Source organism: Acomys minous (genome assembly GCF_964271855.1).
Source record: "Acomys minous genome assembly, chromosome: 18".
NCBI classification, from domain to species: Eukaryota; Metazoa; Chordata; class Mammalia; order Rodentia; family Muridae; genus Acomys; species Acomys minous.
Genome location: NC_140501.1, coordinates 50,197,145 through 50,217,328, shown reverse-complemented (window position 1 = coordinate 50,217,328; position 20,184 = coordinate 50,197,145). Strand labels below are relative to the sequence as shown.

Genomic DNA, 20,184 nt, shown 5'->3' with positions numbered 1-20,184 from the left:
TAAAAGCATATTTAGGAGTGCATCAGTGTGTCCTCTAGTTAGTGTTACAACCCTGGGATTTAAAAAATTAAAAAAATAAAAAGTGCAGCATCACGTCCCAGAGATGAGCAGGACCCCCTGTCGCTGGAGAAGCCAGCACAAAGGCCCAGGCTTGTAATTCCAGCTCTGTGGAGGTGGAAGCAGAGGCAGAACTTCCAGGCTATCCTTGGCTGCCTGAGGCCCTGTCTAAATAAAGAAAAGCAGTGTACATAGTTCAGACTTGAACACCTCAGGAAGAGATTTCCTCTCACCTAAGCAAAAGAAACTCCACATAAAACCGAGAACCATCAAAGGGTGTGTCCTAACTCTCTTGCTTTGAAGGATGTTTATCAAAGGAGGGGATACTGGGATATAGATCTTACCTCAGGACAGATGTGTTTCAGTCCAGCCTTGGCAACAAAGCCTATCAAATGTTTCTAAGTTGCAAAATATGTATTCATTAAAAACAAAAAACTCCCTTAAATAAGCATGATCCCAGATACATAGGATGTCATGTTCTAGGTCTTTGGGACAGAGTAGGAAATTAATAAATGTTGTTCCCTTGCCTTTTCATGCCCTCCTGGCCTGGAAAAGCCATAGAAACAACATGTGCTATATTAAGGATGGGTTCTGGCCTCCTGGCTTAAGACCTGTTAGGATCCTTAGGCCCTCCCACCTTAGGGGAGGCTTTGGAAGAAAGCCAAGTGGATGGGGACTCCCTGAGTTAATAAAGCCAGAAACAGGTTCAGATCCATCATGGGCGGTGTTGGGGGTGGGGGTTGTTGGGAGAGAGTCACCATGGTTACACCTTCCTGGTAGGGGCACAAGAGCAAAGGAGACTCAGCTGACTTTCAGGACTTTATTATCTAGCTAGGCTAGGAAAGGGCAATGCGAGAAAGGCATCTGAAAATAAAAGGCAGTGTACACTGTGCGTCATATAGGGGCAGACATACGCTCCAGAAAGGAAATCCATCTGGGGATGGTGCACTCAAGGGGAGGCTACGAAGAGGAGGTGGGTGACTTTGGTGATGACTGTGGGGAGGACTCAGGTCTTTGCTATGGAGAAGTTAAAAATGTTGGGGAGGTCCGAATGCTGGGGCCACAGTTCTGTCCCAGTGGTTTGAGCTATAAGTAAAAAGCATGCATTGGGGAGTTTGGGAGTTACAGGCAATTCGTTGAAATTCCATGGAGTAGCCCCCCTTTTCTTTCAAAATGGACCAGAGATGATGTCATAGGCAAGCTTGAGGAAGGCACGGAGCACACAGGAATGTGAAGACCCCTTCATTAACCTTATGGACCTGGATCTTTTGTTGCACCCCAGAGATCGTTGTGACATCCCTAATTGGTTAGTCTCAAACATAAAAACAATAGCATTGACAGAACCTGATTCATGCACAATCTAGAGGGAACTCTTTTTTTTTTTTTTTTTTTTCTGCACACAGTAAGGAAGCCTGGGTTTCTTGGTACACCAAAGATTTCTTCCTCAGGGAAAAGAGAGGAAGGAAAAGACCTCCCCCCACTCTAGCCCAAAAGCATCGCTTGAAAAGTGCCCTTCCCCCCCCCCAACACACACACACACACACACACACACACACACACACACACACACCAGCCTCAGAAGTTCCCAACCCCCAGCTGTCAGTCCTCCCAGTAAACTGCTCACTACTAAAAGCTGCCTGCTCTGTGCATCCCTCACTGGCAACTGCTTCTCCTCGCTAGGCTTTTACGGGGAGGGGACCACTCTGTAAGCAATCCTGGTCTTATCTGCATCCTTCAGAGCCATCACTCCAGTCACCTCTTAGTGTTCACAAGTCCCCCAAATGGGAAGTAATTGACCTCTAAACAAAACAAAAAAGCTCTCCGGGAGATAGCAAAGGTTCCTGTCTCGGACTGTCCCAGGGCCAGAGGCTTCACCTAGGCCAGGTGGGTGAGTCAATACATTTGCAGACTTGCTGGCTCCTGATCCTTCATCTCCCAGCCCATCCCCCACCCCATCCCACTTACACCCACTGGTTCCCAGGCCGTGTACCAAATAGAGTCTAGACAGGAGTTGTGGGAGATTTGAGGCATTTACTTTTGACATGCTATCATCATTATCATCACCACCACCACCATCGTCGCCATTCTGAGTTGGAGAGTTTGTTGAAATCTTTTAAAACTTCCGTTTGAAAAATACCTAGAATTCCCAGCATTCCTATACCTTCCTTATGTGAGTCAGCTCAATGACTGGCTCTTTTCCTTTACTGGAGGAGGAGGGGAGTCTTGGGTTTAAAATCGGTGCCTCCCCTTCAAAAGGGTGATAACTATTTAGCGGTTGTATCAATTACTCTGGTCCTAGTTTAATTAGGAGCACGCTCTGTCACCCTGCATCAGCCTTTTAACCTCACTGTGCTTGGTCTTTCCAGCTGTAAAACTAAGGCACTAGAAAGTCTGAGGCCCTGATTTTCTGTTGGTTTCACAGGACCTTTACACTGGTAGATTATACAGATGCTACGTCCAGAACACTACCTAAAACATCTTAAACACAGTTTAGGGGACACTTGTAAAGTGAACAGATTCTGTCAAGAGCTCAGAGTCACCTACTGAAGCATGGGGTGCCAGGTCCCTGCAGCTCTGCTCCCCACCTGCTCCAAACTCCCAGAGGAGGTCCCAGCTGCTGAGATGTAGATGTTTGTGCTTTTTATTATGGGTCTGGTCATGTGGACACTTCCTTTGGCTGTGACGTAACTGTGTCTAGTTTTAAAGGGTCCTGGGGATCATACCACATAGATTGTTTTGCGGCTGGCCTCCCAGGCTGTTGGATGTACCTTGAGTTAGTTGGCTTGCTGCATTAGAAGGCACTAGGCGTGTGTACTTTAACGCACATGTTAACAGGCAGTATGGGTCATTTATAGCTGGGGACAGTAACACTCTCCATCAGTGGTGCCATTTCTCACGGGCATAGGTATAATCTACAGCCGAGGTTTGTCTCTTCTTGCTACTGTGACTAGCTGGGCAAATCTATTTGCTGGTGAGTTTCTATTCATTTGTGAGCAGTGTGTGTGTGTGTGTGTGTGTGTGTGTGTGTGTGTGAGAGAGAGAGAGAGAGAGAGAGAGAGAGAGAGAGAGAGAGAGAGAGAGAGAGAGAGAGAGAGAGACTAAGGATTGGACCCAGCCACAGTGCCTCACACATGCCAGGCAAGTGCTAGATTTCTACTGATGTTGTAAATACCCATGTGTTGCTGCTGCTCTTTCGACTCAAGGCTTATCTTCTCCATCCGATGCAGATGCAGGCAAGCCAGCCTCTCTATCCATAGATGCAACTGACTTTGATGATGATGTGCAGATTCCAGAGTAAAGGAGACAAGATCTGCCCAGCAGTGGACAGGAGCCTGGGAGTGCACTCTCAGTCTCAGGGGCCTTTGAAGTCAGCTCAGTCCAGCCTGCTTCCTCCCCACCATGCCTGGGTGACTTCTGCCTCTCCGGTCACCATCCCAGCTTAAATGCCTGAAACCTGTTGCCCAAGAAATGGAATCCTAAGTAAGGTCTCTAGTGGGCCAAACTTTTCATCATGGCTCCTGTCTGTTGTCCTTCCTGGTTGTCCCCAGTCCCCAAAACCCACCCACCCAAGCCTCATCTCCACAGTCTCTAGGGGAAGCCTGCGGTGTCCAGACTGCTTTCAGAGCCCTGAGGACAGTGTCACAAAGCACTCAACTCTTTGTGTCTGTCATTTCTAAACAAGGAAGGTCTGATCTGAGCAGTGTGTTTCTGCCCTCAGCCCGTCCAGGAGCTGAGGCTCTGGGTTCAACGTGCTGATTGAGTTGTTTAGCTCTCTTGCACAGCTCCACAAGGTCTTCAGACTTTGGATTGAGTCAGAACCCTCCAAAGCACTCTCTCTTTCTTGTTATGAAAGCCATCTGACCTCTGGTGGGGACTGTCTGAGTCCCAATACCAAGGACCTCAAGAGTTTGTGTCATCCAGGGGCCACAGCCATGGAAGAAAGTCTCTCACTTTGTCCCTCTGGCTGCTGGCCTCTAAGTCAAGCTAAGTTCAGATACTAAGGATCAAGGACCATTTCAGTGTGCATCACAAGGGACAGGGGCCGAGACTCCATCTCACTCAAAAAGATCCTCAAGGGCTGACAAGATGGTTGGTTCAGTTGGTAGAGCACCCTCTGCAGCAGCATGAAAACCTGAGTTCACATCCGCAGCAACTACACAAGAAGCCAGTGTGCTGGCACAAAGCTGTAACCCGAGCCCTGGGAGCCCAGGAGGAGACAGGCCGGGCCCTGGAGCTCATTCCCCAGCCAGGCTAGGTGAGTGGGTGCACCAGCTTCAGTGAGAAACCCAGGCCCAAAAAAGAAAGTGAGAAGATGCTTGATATTAAGCTCCAGCCCTCTAACCACACATGTAAGAACACACACTCACATGAACACACTCACAGGTCTCCACAGAGGACCCACTGCTGAGATTAACACACTTTCCCCCTGCACCAAGAAAGAGAACAATGAGAAAGGCCTGAGTGCGTGAAACAGGGTCGAGAAGAGATACTGTAAACATTGCAATGGACACTGGGAAGGATACCTTTAATGCTTGTTGAAATAAATCTGTCTACAATCAATGAATAATGCTGATACTGGCTTTTAGGGTAATGTCCAAGCATATGCAGCCATTTTGCCAAGGATTCACACCTGGTGCCTGCTCTCTGACTCAATATAGCATTTCATCATGGCCTCACAGAGTAAGTCCAATAAATAAGGAATTACCTGACTCTTTCAGATATCTGATTATATATACATATATATATATGGCATCATAGATAACCAGGAGACTCAGGTCTCCTCTTAGGGACACCTGTGTTGAGAGTCAGTCTCACAAACCTGTGTGGAAGGGTCACTGAGAAAATTGACATTGCTTGCAGAACTTCAAATGACCACCAGGGTACGCCATTGCTTCCATTTTTTCCTCCTAGGGACGAGGGCCTTCCCTTCATTCTTGGAATCTCCATCAAAGCCTCCAGGTTTTGCTGTGAGCAGTGTTCCCTGGTCCTTCTCAGTCATTTCCTGATGGCTGAGCGTAACCAGCAGATGTAGAACCCCATAAGCACAACAGTTCCTAGGAAAACACAGGATGCTGAACTGGACCGAGAGCCCTCCACAGTCAGCCTTAATTGCCATGTGAGGAAAGGCATCCTTGCAGTTGACGAAATTAAGGAAGCTGAAGGATTTACCTAAATTCACCCTTAGGAATGTGTCAGCCTAGGCTAGACACCCACTAATGTTGTTCACAGGTCTTCTGTGCAAGGCAAAAGGTGCCCGTTTTGTTCTAAGCTGTCACTGGTTTTGACTCCCACTTATGTCTGTTGTGGGTTTCCTTGTTTTGTGACAGTGGTTCATGGTCTTAGTCTGCCTGTTCGAAGACACAAATAGTCCTGAATTCATGAAGCTCCTGCCTCTGCCTCTTGAATGCTGAGACTGTAGGCCGATGCCACCAAACCCAGCAGAAATAACAAGTCAGAACAGAACTCACTGTATGGAGCAGGCTGGCTGCAAACTCAGAGATCAGCCTGCCTCTGCTTCCTGAGTGCCAGGGTCAAAGGCACAACTTGCTTCTGCCCTCCTGGTCACCTCTTGCCCAGTCGCAAAAAGCACGTCAAGGGAGAGCCTATTCTTCCTCCTCTCAAGTCCTTCCTGGTGAACCACTCCAGACTCAGAGGTGTCTACCTTCCCCCGGGTTTAGGTACGGCTTGGAGAACGGCTACCACCAAGTCTGCTGAGTTTCACCAAGAAGCGGGTGAATCACTAGGACTGCTCCTTGCTATAACAAAATGCCTGAGACTGAACGGTGTAAAAAGAAGTTTATCAAAGCTCCCCCCTTTTTTTTAAAGTTAAAGCTCCCCTTTCCTGTCCCCGCACCCACCCCTGGTTTACATCATGATGGACACGTGGTAAGAGCCTATGTTAAGACAGGAAACCAAAATGTTTGTTTGTGGTCCGGGGTGGAGGGGTGGTCACTTGCTCTTTCATAATCTCCTTCATAGGAGCAAATTGTGTAAGGCCAGTATTCGCTGTTTTGAGAGCATGTCCCAGGGACCTGTCACCTCTTCCTACCCCTGCCACGCTGGACACCAGCCTTCCCACATGTAAGAGAACATTTAAAGCCACACCCAAAAGGCAGCAAAGCAGCACAGAGGTTGCTTGCTTTACAATCATGATGACCTGAGCTCAGTCTTGCGTTCTCAAAGTTGTCACTGCTCTCCACACACATGCCATGGTATGTGTGTAAACTACCCCCCATACTGCAACTTCTTTGTGTATGTCTGTTAGTGTCTGCCGTGTGTGTGTGTGTGTGTGTGTGTGTGTGTGTGTGTGTGTGTGCGCGCGCGTGCCCTCTGAGGCCAGATTCCCTGGAGTTGGGGGTTTCAGGCTGTTAGGAGCTTCCTGAGGTCTCTGGGAACTGAGTCAGGTCCTGCAGAAGAATGCCAAGCACTCGTAACCACTGTACCACATATCCAGCCTAAAATTTCACTTATTCCCCCCTCAAAATGGGAAAAAGGAAACTAAAAGATAGTGATGGTCTTTGTCTTTTCTGCTCTCCTCACCCCCTCTTGCCCTCCTCCCCTTCTCCCTCCCTCTCTTTGGAAAGCATTTGAGGCAGGTATGATGGCTCCTGCCTGTAATCCCAGTGCCCTGCAGTTGGAGACAAGATCAGTTCACAATCAGCTACCGAGCAAACTGGAAACTAACAGACTTTATGAGATCCCATCCCCCAAACGAAAAGTGAACAAGCAGAAAAAAATTTTTTTCATAGTTTAAAAAAAAAAATCTAAAAACAACAAACCAATGTTTTAGAAGACAGATATAACTTGCCTGTGTATCAACAGCCAAAGTTGTGACTTAGTCACTAGCGTGTGACTTCAGGCAAGACCCTCAGAACCTGTTTCCCTACTTCTAAGAGGATGTCTTAAGTCTCATATCCAAGTCTCTGTGTGTGTGTGTCACAGTTCCTGTTTACACCCCACCTTTCAGCTTCTTCTCTCTCTCCCTCCTCTCTCCAGATCCCCATGGGGGAGGGGCATTTGGATAAACACATGACCAGAACGCAGGGAGTCCTCCCTCCCAAAGCATTGCAGGCCCTGGGCACTGCTGCAGGGTGGTCTGAAGGGTCTGCCCCTCCAATCCAACCTCAATACTGGGTGGCCACTTCCCTTCCAAGCTGTCCAAACACCAGCCAGGTCCAGCCTGTCCCACTGTTGTCACTGGGAGTGCCAGGCCTCAACTCAGGCACAATACCAACTCACAGCTGGCAGTTTCCACACCTGCCTTGTGGGGCCAAGGCCATGCCACCCAAAGTGGAGTTTTGGAAAATACCTGTTGGATGTCCTAAAAGAAAGTAGTTTTCTTCTGGGACAGCCCCGTGGATTCCTTAGGTGCTGTCTAGTTCAAAGCAGGTAGAAGTTTCCACAGAGCCAAAGCCCCACGTCATTTCCCCATCTCTCCATCCCAGGTCTAAGAGCCGGCTCTGCCACCTTCTCAGACGACCAACTGCCCTCTAATGATCACCACCATCATTCTGGGCCAACCAAGGCTCTCACAACCTGCTCAGTGTCATGGGATACTCTCAGAGCAACAGAGAGTAGCGCAGCGACAGGATCAAGTTGCCAGGGGTAGCCAGTGCAGGGGGGAAGGTCAAAGGCCCCTCCCCTAGACAAACATCCCCAATGTGTCTCCCAGGTGAAGGGCCTCTCCTAAGCTGTTGAACAGATCATGTCAGCTGGCCACCCAGTTAGAGGACCGGGACGTTTCTGCAGATACAGCCCAGCAGCTGTGGAGGGGGAGACAGGGGGGCTGGTGACCAGGGCGCTATTACCAAAATACCCTTGAGCTCCTCCGGCTTAATGACTCCTCTCTGTGGCTTTTCTTGGGTGCTAAACAAGAACAAGATGAGGGTTATGGTGAGTTTGAGCGCTTATCTGCCTGCCAAAAGTCTCCAAAGCCTGGTCCCCTGGGCCATGCAGAGAGGCCTGCAGAGAAAGCTGGTGGGTACACGCACAGTCCCAGACACTTGGAAGTTCAGGTCTTGGGACCGAGCAGAGCCTTGGGTCAGGCATGGGAGAGAGAACCCCTCGACTTTCAGAGAGCGAGAGGCACGCGGGAGGTCTGGAGCTCACTGCACGAGTACACTGCAGCCACCCATGCTCCAGGCACATCACATCCTGGCTTCTCTCACTGAACTGCCCAGGGAATCTCGTCTCCCCACTCCTGAGAGGTGGGATCCCCCTGTAGACCGCTCAGTGCTCTCAGCTCTCACCCCTTAGAGGTGTCGGGGTTCCCCTACATTAGCGTCAGGATATTGCTTGGGACCTTGCTAGAAATGTAGGCTTGTAATGCTCACCGAGGCCTGCTCAAGAGAAATCTGCAGGCTGATAAGGCCCGGGACTCTGAGATAGGCTGCTGTACAGGATCAGGGTCCTAGCTCTGTCCTTTTGTGAAGTACCACCATTTAGATGTCCCTTCCGATCCTTAAGTTGAAAGGTCGTTGCCCTGGTAACAACATAAGGAGCCGGTGATTCTTAGAAGGTTGTAAAGGTTCTAGAAGAAGTCCTCAGGGATGCTCTAAGGCCGTTAATGGGAAAGTGGGTTCCTAGTTGGATATGCTTGGCCTGTAGCTCCTCCTCCTCCCTCCCTCTTTCTCTTCTTGCTGTCTATTGACACCATCTGCCTTGTTGTGAATAAGCAAGAAGTCTTGGCAGGTGCAGCCCTTTTATCGGGTCCTGGGCTCGGAAGCTCTAAACCCCTAAGCCTGCTCATGTAACAGAAGATACACAAGGACATCTTTAGTAGAAACAGATCCCACTCTGTAGTATTCCAGCCTCCCCCAACCCCCAATAGCGAAGGGACAAGACTTAATGACAATGTTGCCAGTTATCCCCAAGAGACCAGGGGCAATCTTTTCTGCCCCACCCTAGGAGTTGGAGGGCCTGGTAGCTTTGTTTTGTTTTATGTTGAGGAAGACAGTCTGTGCTGAGAGGAACATCACAGCAAGTCTTCTCTCAGTGAGGGCTACTGGGGCCTGGAACAAAGGTCGGAGTAGAGGTACAAAAAAAAAAGAGGGGATGGAGACAGCATTGTGAAAAATGTTGTTTAAAAGGGGGAGGGAGGAGAGAGTGCGTGGGTGGGGGGCTGCGGGTTTCTCAGGTACCTGCATGGCAGCCCTGATCCCTGACTCCTGCTTTGATGTGGATAGGCTGGGAGTGCTCCCTAGTGATTTAGTCCTCTCTCCCAAGATCCCTTCTCTCCCTACTGGGCCTTCTTGCTGGGCAGCACACTTTAAGAAAACTTTCCTCCTGTGTTTTATGATAGTTTAATGCCCTGCGGCTCTTTGGAGGAGGAGAGGGTTCTCAGCACTAAGGAGATGCATTTGCCCCAGAGGGACAGAGGGCAGGGTTAAGTGTAGGAGAGATAAACATGCTTTTGTGTTGATCCCAAGTGTGGGATGGGGAACAGACTTGTGAGAGAGCAGGATGTTTATCCCCTTAGGAGTCGAACCACTTAGTGGGGGAGCTTAGATGTTGCCTGCTGAAAACATCCTAGAAGAGACTCATATATATATGATCCCAAAACAAGAAACTTGGGAGATAGGACTTGGGAATGTTTTAGCTGTTGATTGCAACACTTCAAGAGGCACTCCTACAGAGAACTGCTCCAGGGAAAGCTTCAAGGCTTTGGACTCCAGCTGAGACTCCAGGTTCCAGCAGCAACTTTGTTTGCCGAGGTCCTGCTGACTATGGCCAGGAGAAATCGTTCCTCGGAACTAATATCCTTAAGGTTTCATTATTGTGTTCTTTAATCTCCTTTTCCTATTGTTTGGGTTTGTCGGGTTGTAAGCGTTCAATAAATTCATAATAAAATATAGTTGTTAAGAAAGTTGACCTTACAGATAAGGGGACAAAGACAGCAGATGAGGGAGAAGGCAAAGCAAACAGGGGAGAAAGGAAGTGGATATTTGTCCTGGGGGCCAAAGACTGCCTCTGGACAGAGAGGAGACAGCCGGCCATAGCAGCAAACGGCACTTTATAAAGGCAGAATGGGAAACCTCGAGTTAGGATGAGGTGTTTAATTTTAATTGGCCTGTTAATTAGGGGAGCCAATCGGGACTTTCCATCGCTAGACTTAGCTGGACCTTGGTAGTCAACCTCAGAAGGAGGAAGTAGCCAGCAAAGGAATAAACCTTGATGGCTAGCTATGGGAATGTAACCTAATGGCTTTCAGCAAGGTAGAGGGGATGGGAGAGCAGGGCACACTATAAAGGTCTGGCCCTCTCTGCTCCTCTTCTGCCTCTTGCCCAGCCCTGGAACCTTCCCCATAATCCTGCATGGCACTGTTTCTCTGAGCCTACAGATATGAGTGTACAAATGTCTTTCCTGATGACAGTCATTTCTGTGGCTGTTGTGTCTTCCCACATTTAATAAAAAATAATCACGTGCACAGGACAGTCTTATCAGCTGTGCCTATGCCACCTGCACTGGAGGATGGAACTGGATGTGGCTGGGGGTGGATGGAAGGAGGGGACATAATACAGGGGGAATAAAAAGCGTTGAGGCGGGCCATCACGAAACATGATGCCTGGTTATACTCTACAGTCTCTTCAAACCTGAGGTGTTTGTCATAGGAACAGGATGGCTCTCCTGTGCCTTCTATCTCCAGCATCTAATGAGATCACTTCTAAGGAACCTGGTGGATTGATGGATTTAATGTGGCAACAGGCTGAAAGACAACGGACTAAGGTAGTTTCTCTTTCTTTCTTTCTTTCTTTCTTTTTCTTTTTTTTGTTTTGTTTTTGTTTTGTTTTGTTTTGTGTTTTGTTTTTTGAGACAGAGTCTCTCTGTGTTAGCCTTGACTGTCCTGGACTCACTTTGTAGACCAGACTGGCCTCGAACTCACAGAGATCCGCCTGCCTCTTCCTCCCGAGGGCTGGAATTACAGGCATGAGCCACCACGCCCGGCTAAAGGTAGTTTCAATGAAAGGCTAGCACCGTGCATCTAAATATATGCTTTAATTAAAGAAAAAAATCAGAACTCAAAGTTCATATCAATCCAATAAACAGCACAGATCCTGAGTTTGGAAGTCAGAAGTCCCCACTGGATCTCTGCAGGTGACAGGCCACTTCTTTGTTTCCACCTCCAATGGCTACTAGGCCCCTTGTCCTTCTTTGTCATAGCCAACTGTGACCGGTTGAATCGCTCTCACAGCCACTGTTCTGTCCTTGCTCCGGATAACCTGTTTCCTTTTCCGAGTGACTTTCCCCGCCTGCTTGATCTTGTGTTCTAGAATAATCCTTCCACTTCAGGTCCAGCTCAATAGCAGTTTGACTCCACCTAGAGCAAGACCGTCTCCTGCCATTTGCAGAGAATGTTCACAGATGTAGGGGCTCCGTGGATGGACATCTGTGGGTGGCCATTATTCGGCTTCCCACAGTCTGGTGTGCTTGCCTGGTTGTCCTTGGTCATTCTCACCCAGTTTAAGCTGCACAAACACAACAAGGAGATGACGCCAAAGAAGCTTCCTGTCACTTGACTTGGTCACTATGCAGAATTTCCACCAGCCAGTGAGATGCCTCATAGTAATAGACACTAGATGTTCAGATAGTGAGCATTTATTAAATGCTTCCTGTATGCCAAGAACCAAGAACCAAGCTAAGTGTTAGTGGTGATACAGATAGAAGGAACCAGTTTCTTCTCCAAGAGCAAATGTCTAATGAATGACAAGAACTGTCCATAGACCACACGGGCAAAGCATGAAGGGAAGGAAACAGGGTGATGAGGTGGTGCCTTCAGCTGGGTGCCCATAGTGAGGGCTCTGAGACCCTGGGAGGCCACTTCAATTTTTTTTTTCAGAAGCGGGGTTTCGAGGCAGGGTTTTTCTCTGCAGCCCTAGCTGTCCTGGACTCACTTTGTAGACCAGGCTGGGATTAAAGGTGTGCACCACTGCGCCTGGCAATGCAAGCACTCTTAACCACCCCCGAGAAGCCCAGGTTTGTAATTTTTAAGAACTATTGATGAGTACAAAGTAATAGGCTCTGCTAGGCTCGTTTTCCCTTCTCTTGGTCCACCTCCACTTCACTGAGCAGGCACAGCTGTCCTCCTTAATAAATAAATGCACTTGTGTTACCTACCTCTGGATGTAACTTGTATAGATCACTTATAGCTAATTTTAGACACATGCAGTTGACTGTTGATTCTACAGCTCAGTTTGTAACTGGAACCAGTTTGTGAGCAGACTGAAAACAGATTCCCTGGCCAGGACACTAATGCATATTTATGAGTTTCCAGGGTAAACGCTGAACTAGCTATGTCAAAGGGTATGTCCATCTTTAATGTGAACAGATACTGTCAAGCAGCCATCCAAATATGCAAATCAGCTTATTCTCCACCCACAACAGTTCTTCACAGTCCGGAGGGCACTTTTAACAAAGGATTCCCAACCTGATGGATAGAAAGGAGTATCTCAGTGTGGCTTGGCTTTGCATTTCTTCTTCTTTTTAAAGGAAACAAACAATGATGTTTACCTTTAAAAATTATGTGTATGGTTGTGTATGTGCGCGTACGTGCCTTCAGAAGTGAGAGACATCAGATCCCTCGGAGCTGGGGTTACTGGTAGTTATAAGGCCTAACATGGGTGCTGGAAAATGAGCAACAGTCCTCTGCAAGAGCAGAAAGTGCTCTTAACCTTTGAGCTCTCTCCTGCCCCTAGATTTACGTTTCTTTTTTGTTTGTTTGTTTGTTTTTCCTGGGAATGGTTAAAAGTTCCCCCTCCCCCACCCTCGCCCTGTGTGCCTGTTTGTGTTTGCATCTTTGAGCCACCTGAGATTTATTTTGAGACTAGAATTCTGTATTGTCTCGTCAATGAGGGCCAGTGCCAGGCTGGTATCAACATCATCAGCTTTCAAGTGCAAATTCGAAACTAAAGCCGAAATACAGCGACAAGAAGTGCAGATGAGGGTGCAGGGACACTGACACTCTTGCTTGTGGACACAGGGGCACAGGCGCTGGGAAGAACAGCTGGGCTGTTGTTTTTGCACTTCTTGTATCAGCTATTTTTTTTTCTGATCATTGTGACCAAGTATCCAACAAAAGTAATTTAGGGAAGGAAGGATTTAACTTTGGTCCATGGTTTGAGGGTGTAGTCTTTCATAGTAGGAGGAGCAGGAGGCTGTTTGTTCTCACCTAAGGCAACCAGGAGACACAAAGGGGGTTAGCCAGCAAGCAGGGTGCTTTCTTCTTTATCCCTCCAACACTACTTTTATTCAGTCTTGACCAATGGAAACGAAACTACACATCCAAGATGGATATCTGCCCCACCCCCATCCCAGCCGAGCTTCTCTGGACACACTCACACGGGCACACTCACACGGGCACACCGATAGGCCACCCTCACTGATCTCACTGATGCCCTGAGTTGGCGATCCAAAGGAGCCATTCCTCACTCACCTTTTGACAGGCAGGAGAGGGAGACTTGTTGCAGTAGCTTTCTGTCACTCCAACCAAAAACCAGAACTAGCTAAGTAAAAAGACGTTTGCTTTAGTGTAGGGGTCTAGAGGTTCAAGCCCAAGATTAGGTGGCCTCATCTGGGGTCATCATATGAAGGCAGTTCAATATGATGGGAGCGTGGGCTGGTGGGAGAAGTCATACACTGGGGCTAGGTAAGGAGGGGACTGAGGCTCTATGGTCTCTATATCCCCTATGGACTGAGACCTTCCCATTAGGCTCTGGCACTTTAAGGTCTATAACACCTCCAAAGTACCACAGGGGGTGGTTGAGGGCACAGCATTTATGTGTGGGCTGGGAGAGAGGGGATTTTATTCACAACACACACAATAAATAAATAAGAAAGATATCGTGAGAGACACTGGAATTGTTATTTCTTTTCATTCCCAATTAACCCAGAACTGTTTCAAATATATATTTAACTTTTAAAGGAAAATAAGTCTAGGCAAAATGCAGTGAAAAGTCAGCTTTTCAGAAGGGCCTTCCAGTTAGTTATCTTGATTTCCTTCAGCAGTTGCTGGGTTCTCAACATCCTGTTCTCCTTTTTTCCTCCGAGCTGAGTCCAGGTGAGTTCTGGTGCCTAAGACCACGACAGACACTAGATGCATAAAGTAGTAATAATAGTAGTAGTAGCAGCAGCAGCAGCAGCAATAACAATAATAATAATAATCAGTGTAGGCTTTCCACATTTCCACTGAATGTTAGTGTTTTAGTATATTCCTTTTATCAGGCAGGGCCCATTTATCCATCCATAGCATTGTTCTGAACCACTTATGTGACACTTAGGTGACCTACACAGGAGCCTGAGCGTTCATTTCTTTTTTTCAGGGGTGTGTGTGTGTGTGTGTGTGTGTGTGTGTGTGTGTGTGTTGTTTGTTTTAAGACAGGGCCTCACTATGTAACCCTGGAGGGCCTGGAACTCCCTCTATAGGACAGGCTAGCCAAGAACTTCAGAAATCTGCCTGCCTCTGTCTCCCTCGGCTAGAAAGGAGTGAGCCACTCCTACCCAGTTTGAGTATTTAAGAACATTCTTCCCTGGGGTCATAGTACGTGGTCAGTGTGACACTGTCATACTATTCTGGTCTTCCCTATTAGATTTTTTTTTGTCCAAATGTGTTTAGCTGGGAATCCAGTGTTGGCCCAGCGTGCACCGGTTGCCAGACCTAGGATCGCCTTAGACTCAGTAGCTCTGGCTTTGCCTTCAACCTCTTTTATTCTCTACACAATTTGGGTAGTTTGAAGCGACCTACCTGCTCAGCTCCGTGGGTCAGGGCACTTTGACAGTCTTTGAGAGCTACTCGCGGGGTCTTCCACATTTCAGTAAGGCTTTAGGGGTTGTGGCCTTCCTGGTAAAGAACTTGAGTTGTGTGCGGGGAACCAGGAAAGGCTAAGGGCGCCTCAAGGAAGAACCCTGGAGCGGACTCCCAGCAGCCTGGGCTCTTCACGGTCTCCCGGAGCCCATAGCCCGCGGCAACCAATCGGGGCGCAGCCGTGTCGCCACGGCCAATGAGCAGGCTGCGCGGCGCTCCCCCTCCTACGGCTATAAGTGCGCGCGGCGGGTGGAGCGCGGCGGAGGCGGGATGCTCAGGGCGGCAGAAACCCGGGAGGCTAGGATGGAGTTGGGTGGCCGCAATCCCTGGGCTGCGCCACCCACGCAGTCCAAGAGGCTCACCTCCTTCCTCATCCAGGACATCCTGCGGGATCGATCGGAGCGGCGCGGGGGACACGCGGGCAGCTCGCAACACCAGCCGGCCCCTAGGAGGGACCCCGCTCCGGAACCCAACGAAGAAGGTCCCGGGGAAGTTCTGGTGGATCCGACAAGTATCGGGCCCAGCCCCGCGCAGACGCCGGCTGAACCCGAAACAGGTAAGCAAAATAGACCTGAGAACCAGCACGCTGCACTGGAGAGGACCGCACGCAGGTTAATGGCCCTAGAACTCTGAATGCAGCCATGCGGGGGCGAGGGGAAGGCGGGGATGGCCACAGGAAGGACCTCACCATTCTCGGCATCCGAGTCACCTTGGGCATCAACCCTGAGGGCAGCTAACAACTTTGCCATCCGCTTGACTCTTTTCCAGCGGCTCCAGCCAGTTACCACTGGCTACTAGAATTTTTTAAAAATCTATTAATATTCATACACAACCCCGGGCTCCCTTTGCATCTCCGTTCCACGAGCCATAAGATTATGGTTATTGTTTTAGGTCTTTAGAAATAGCATCGAGTCAGTTTTTACTCCTCACGGCTCCGACACCCGCCCAATCACTTCTTATGCAGGTACCTAAGCCGCAGTTACAGAAAGGTGACTAGGGCAGAAGATGTACTGGCCACCATCCCAGGTCGCGTGGACCATCCCCACAAGCCTCAGTCGCCCACTTAAATGTTCCCATCATGCCTCTGTCTTCCCTGTCTTCTCACTTTTCTCCACACATCCAAGATCTGGGTTTCACTAATGTAAAAGAACAAGGCAGAAAGTTCAGCAGTAAAACACTTTAAGACCTAAGCTTAGTTCCCACCCATTATTAGAAATGAATACATAGTATAAAAACTTACTCACTTTGGGGGTAGTTCCTTTCTCATACGAAAAACAAACTTGAAATGTATCCAAGATGACAGTGGGCTGTTGGTTCACTGGCAGAAAACAGAAAGGTGCCTTGAATTCTGGGCTAACATGTAACCTTTTTCTTCTTTCCTCTGCCGTTCTGCAGATGGACATTTTGAGACTTACTTGTTGGACTGTGAACACACTCCAGGAGAGTTAGCAAGTGCCCCCCAGGTCACCAAGCAGCCGCAGAAGCGTTCCCGGGCTGCCTTCTCTCACACTCAGGTCATTGAGTTGGAGAGGAAGTTCAGCCATCAGAAGTACCTGTCTGCCCCTGAAAGGGCTCACCTGGCCAAGAACCTCAAGCTCACGGAAACCCAAGTGAAAATATGGTTCCAGAATAGACGCTATAAGACTAAGCGAAAGCAGCTGTCGGAAGACCTGGGAGTCTTGGAGAAGAACTCGTCTTTGCCTTTGCCAGTCCTGAAAGAAGACAGCCTGTCCAGCACCTCCCTGGTCTCCGTGTATACCAGCTATCCTTACTACCCCTACCTTTACTGTCTGGGCAGCTGGCATCCAACTTTCTGGTAACCCAACAGTTCAGATGACAACTGCATTGATCAGAAACTGCCTTCCCTGAGGGTTTCTGGGTGGAAAAAACAAGCCAGAGTGGCTGAGGTCAAGGAGTTGGGAGCAAGAAGTGTGCAGACCCAAACTGTTAGGGGTTCCCAGGGAATATTCCTGATTCTTCTCTGGTGGGCCAGTGAGAGATCTGGGGCAGTGACTATTTTAGTATCTAGTCACAGCTCCAAGTGTTCTGTAGGTCACTGCTGTCGGCTCCTTGTTTAGAGAGAGCCGGACAAGGTCAAGTCTGTTTCCAGAACTTAGCGTGGCTATTGATGATGCAATGGCTACATCACCCCTAAGAATTCTGTCGTTGCAACTCTGTCCTCCTCTCCCATAACTGGGCATCATGAAAGGGTCAGGCAAAGGGAAGAATGGCCTGTTAAAGGAGGATGTCCTCTCGAATTAACCAGGTTAAACAGTCTCTTACTGGCTTTGGATTATGGCAGGAGTGTCCCTCTGCCCTTGTAAAAGCTAAGAAGGTACATGGAAAATTTGAAGAAGGGAAAAAACAAAACAAAAAACCTTAGAGATGGAGGCATGGGACATGAAGAGGGTGGGAGGTGGCCATTTTCAACCTCTTCTCCTTTTTGCACTAGTGACCAATTCAAGAATTTACAGGGCAGCCTGAGTGGAGCAGGGAGCACACAGTGCAGGGGGTTGAAGACAAGCTGTGTAAACAGTTTGCCTGCAGGGGTAGGCTTCAAAACAGTCTCTTCCTGTCCCAGACAAGGGCCTTGTGGTTTCCACAGTCCAGGTGAGCGCCTCCATCCTGATTTTATTGCTATTGAAATAGGGCGTCTGCCCACCCTTCCCGCCTTCATGGGAGAACTTACAGTCAGGACAGCATTCAGTCTGGATTCACGCTCCTGTATGACAGGGGCGCTATTATTTTTAAACAAAGGATTTCCCTTCCCTTTCATTTTTTATGGTTCTTTCCTACGGGACTTTTGAGCTCAGGCTTTTAGTCTGCATGCCTATCTTACGTAGCATAAAATTTGCTCCCCCCCCCCAAGTTTGATCTTTCCTGGTTTAAAAACAACAACTAACTAGCTACAGACAGATTGTGAATTGGCCAAACAACACGCTTTAAAAACAAAAACTAGCAACTTTGTTTCTTTCCGTCAAAACCACTCAGCATTCAATCCCAAACCCTGTTTAAAGACATGAAAGCTGAAGCTCACACCTTCTATTGCAGGGCTTTCTGCTGGCTCTGTGTTAGCAGTTTAAAGTCTGGCAGCCATTGGGATCCTGGGCATCCCCAGGCAGAGGAGATTAAGGGGTGCCTGGTTTTCACACATAAGGAAGAACAAAAAAAAGAGCTGGCACTGCTGAGGGGTACAGCAGAGATGGAGGGGTCCTGGGCAGAGCATCTCCATCAGCTCAGGCCAACCAGCAAGCAGGGGACTAACAGCTCTGCAGGAAGATGCTGTAAGGACAGAGAAACTGCCCTCCAAATGCAGCATCATTGTAGCTTCTGTCCACAGAGAAATGTGCAAAAGCTTTGAAGAACTGTGTTCAGTGACTTACCTAGAATAGTAAGAGTGGAAAAGAGAAATGTTTGCCCTTCCATTTCCATTCTGTTATATCAGGTAACCTGCTTAAATGCGAGATATGGGAGGTAGAGCACAGCTATTACAGATGAGACTTTCTGGGGCCAGGAAATCCTTTTATCCCACCACTCAATTCTGTGCAGTAAGAAATCTTTTAATTTCCTCCTTTTAAATGGGCCAATTTACTGTTGGTGGCAAAATTGCCAAAGGATAGAAAGCTGGCGGCTCGCACCCTGTTCTTTTACAGCACAGGGCCCCATGCTAAAATATTTTTCGGTGCCCGTTGTTGATGGCCACTGTGGCAGCAGTAGACCACCCAAAAGGCAGAGAAGTCTGATTCGCTTCTTCGTATCCATCTTTTAAAGTCATCAGTTAGTACTCTCTCTCTCTCCTTTCACTCTGAATGGAATCCTTTTCAGCAGGCACTTCCACCAGGATTAAACTATTGTAGTGCATAGTGTGTGGCAAGAAAGTGAGGAAAGGCTTGTGTTTAAAATTATTTGGGAGCCAGACTCCATTTAGCTTTCTCCCGGTGGGAACTAGTCATTCACTCGTACCTCAGCTGGTAGAAAACATGTGAAACAAAATCTGTTGGCTCCCAACATTGTGAATGGGAAGGTGCTTTGGACCGTATCAACTGAGTGACCTATTTCTACCCTGTGCCATAAGTCAGTCAGTGAAGACCACTCTGCCCTGTAACATAAAGGTCTGTGACCACCCTAATCAAACTCTATTTTTCTATGTATTTTGTCCGGTGTTTTTTTTTTTTTTTTTCAACGTGAGTGTTTTAAAAATAAAGCCTCAATGTCTTGATTAGACACCTGCGTGTGGTTTTCAGATTCTTACAAACTAGTTTCTTTTTAGCTTGTGTTTCCATGGTGGCTATGTTTTCAACCGCATCCATTAGCTAGCCTGACATGTGCATGGGTCACCAAGTGAATCAAAGCAGCAGTTTGGCAAGTAGCCAAGAGAGTTTCTTTAAGCAGTGGCCTCTTCTTCCCATCCCGGTAAATAAGAGAAGGGAAAAGACATTTCTGGCCTGCGCTAAACAGTCACCTGCACCAGTGTAGTTGCTCTGCCTGTAATCACAGCACTCAGAAGTTGAGGCAGGAGAATCAGAAGTTCAAAGCCATCTTTTGGCTACATAGTGAGTTTTGAACCAGTCTGACTACATGAGACCCTGTCTCAAAAATAAAACAATCGCCTGAGTCTGTCTTGGAACACCTTGTGTGTAAAGGAAAAACTTTTGACACATTTAAGTAATCCTGAGGGAACAGGATGATCACAGCAATTTTGAAAAAGTCCCTTTTCCCATCTTCCCTGGCCCTGGAGCTCTCAAAGTTGTCACCCGTGTCCAGTGCCCCATTAACTTCTTGGAAGCAATGTCTCTGAAATGGAATCACTTGTCCACACCCATCCCCCCCCCCCACCCCTGAACGTGCCCAATCTCTGCTGAAATGGGATCATTGCAAGTGCGGAGGATAAGTTTTATTACCTCACTAAGACATGTAAAGAGCACCCTCAAATCCCCCTGCATTTAAACCTTCCCACAAATACCTCCTGGGCCTGACTGGCCGTGAGAGCTGGTGGTCTGTCTCCTCCCCTTCTTCAAGGAAGTAAAAGCTTACAGGGGGAAGATGCCTACGTTAGGCAAAACATATCATAGTTTCAAAGTGTGCCCTAATCCTTTAAGTACATTGTACACACAGGTGGGGCTTCTTGAAGCAGGCACGAATCACGAGGTTTAATTTGCACAAATCTATAGCCACCCTCTCATCCCATAGAAGGCCATTAGCGCTCTAATTACAAAGCCTCTTGCAGCAAATTAACAGATGTCCTCCTTTTTTACCTTTCTTTTTAAAGTAAACCATTTAAAAGTAACTAATCCAGGAAATTAAGCAAAAATTCCTCCCCCCCATCTTTA

The 20,184-nt window shown here is 48.1% G+C and overlaps 1 protein-coding gene across 3 annotated transcripts; it reads left to right on the top strand.

Moving 5' to 3' along the window:
* Positions 1-9,703: 9,703 nt before the first annotated feature.
* NKX3-1 (NK3 homeobox 1) lies at positions 9,704-19,023 on the top strand (the record flags this gene model as incomplete). 3 transcript variants are annotated; one of them, XM_084768015.1, is made up of 4 exons in its annotated part: positions 9,704-9,823; positions 10,639-10,782; positions 15,233-15,410; positions 16,250-19,023. In XM_084768015.1, the coding sequence occupies 3 exons, from the start codon at positions 10,675-10,677 to the stop codon at positions 16,672-16,674; spliced, it is 711 nt and encodes a 236-aa protein (XP_084624141.1). In that variant the 3' UTR covers positions 16,675-19,023. The 3 variants fall into 3 exon arrangements, with proteins under 3 accessions (XP_084624141.1, XP_084624142.1, XP_084624140.1); XM_084768016.1 differs by lacking the exon at positions 9,704-9,823 and having other exon boundaries at positions 10,545-10,782; XM_084768014.1 differs by lacking the exons at positions 9,704-9,823; positions 10,639-10,782 and having other exon boundaries at positions 15,125-15,410.
* Between the last annotated feature and the right edge of the window lie 1,161 nt (positions 19,024-20,184).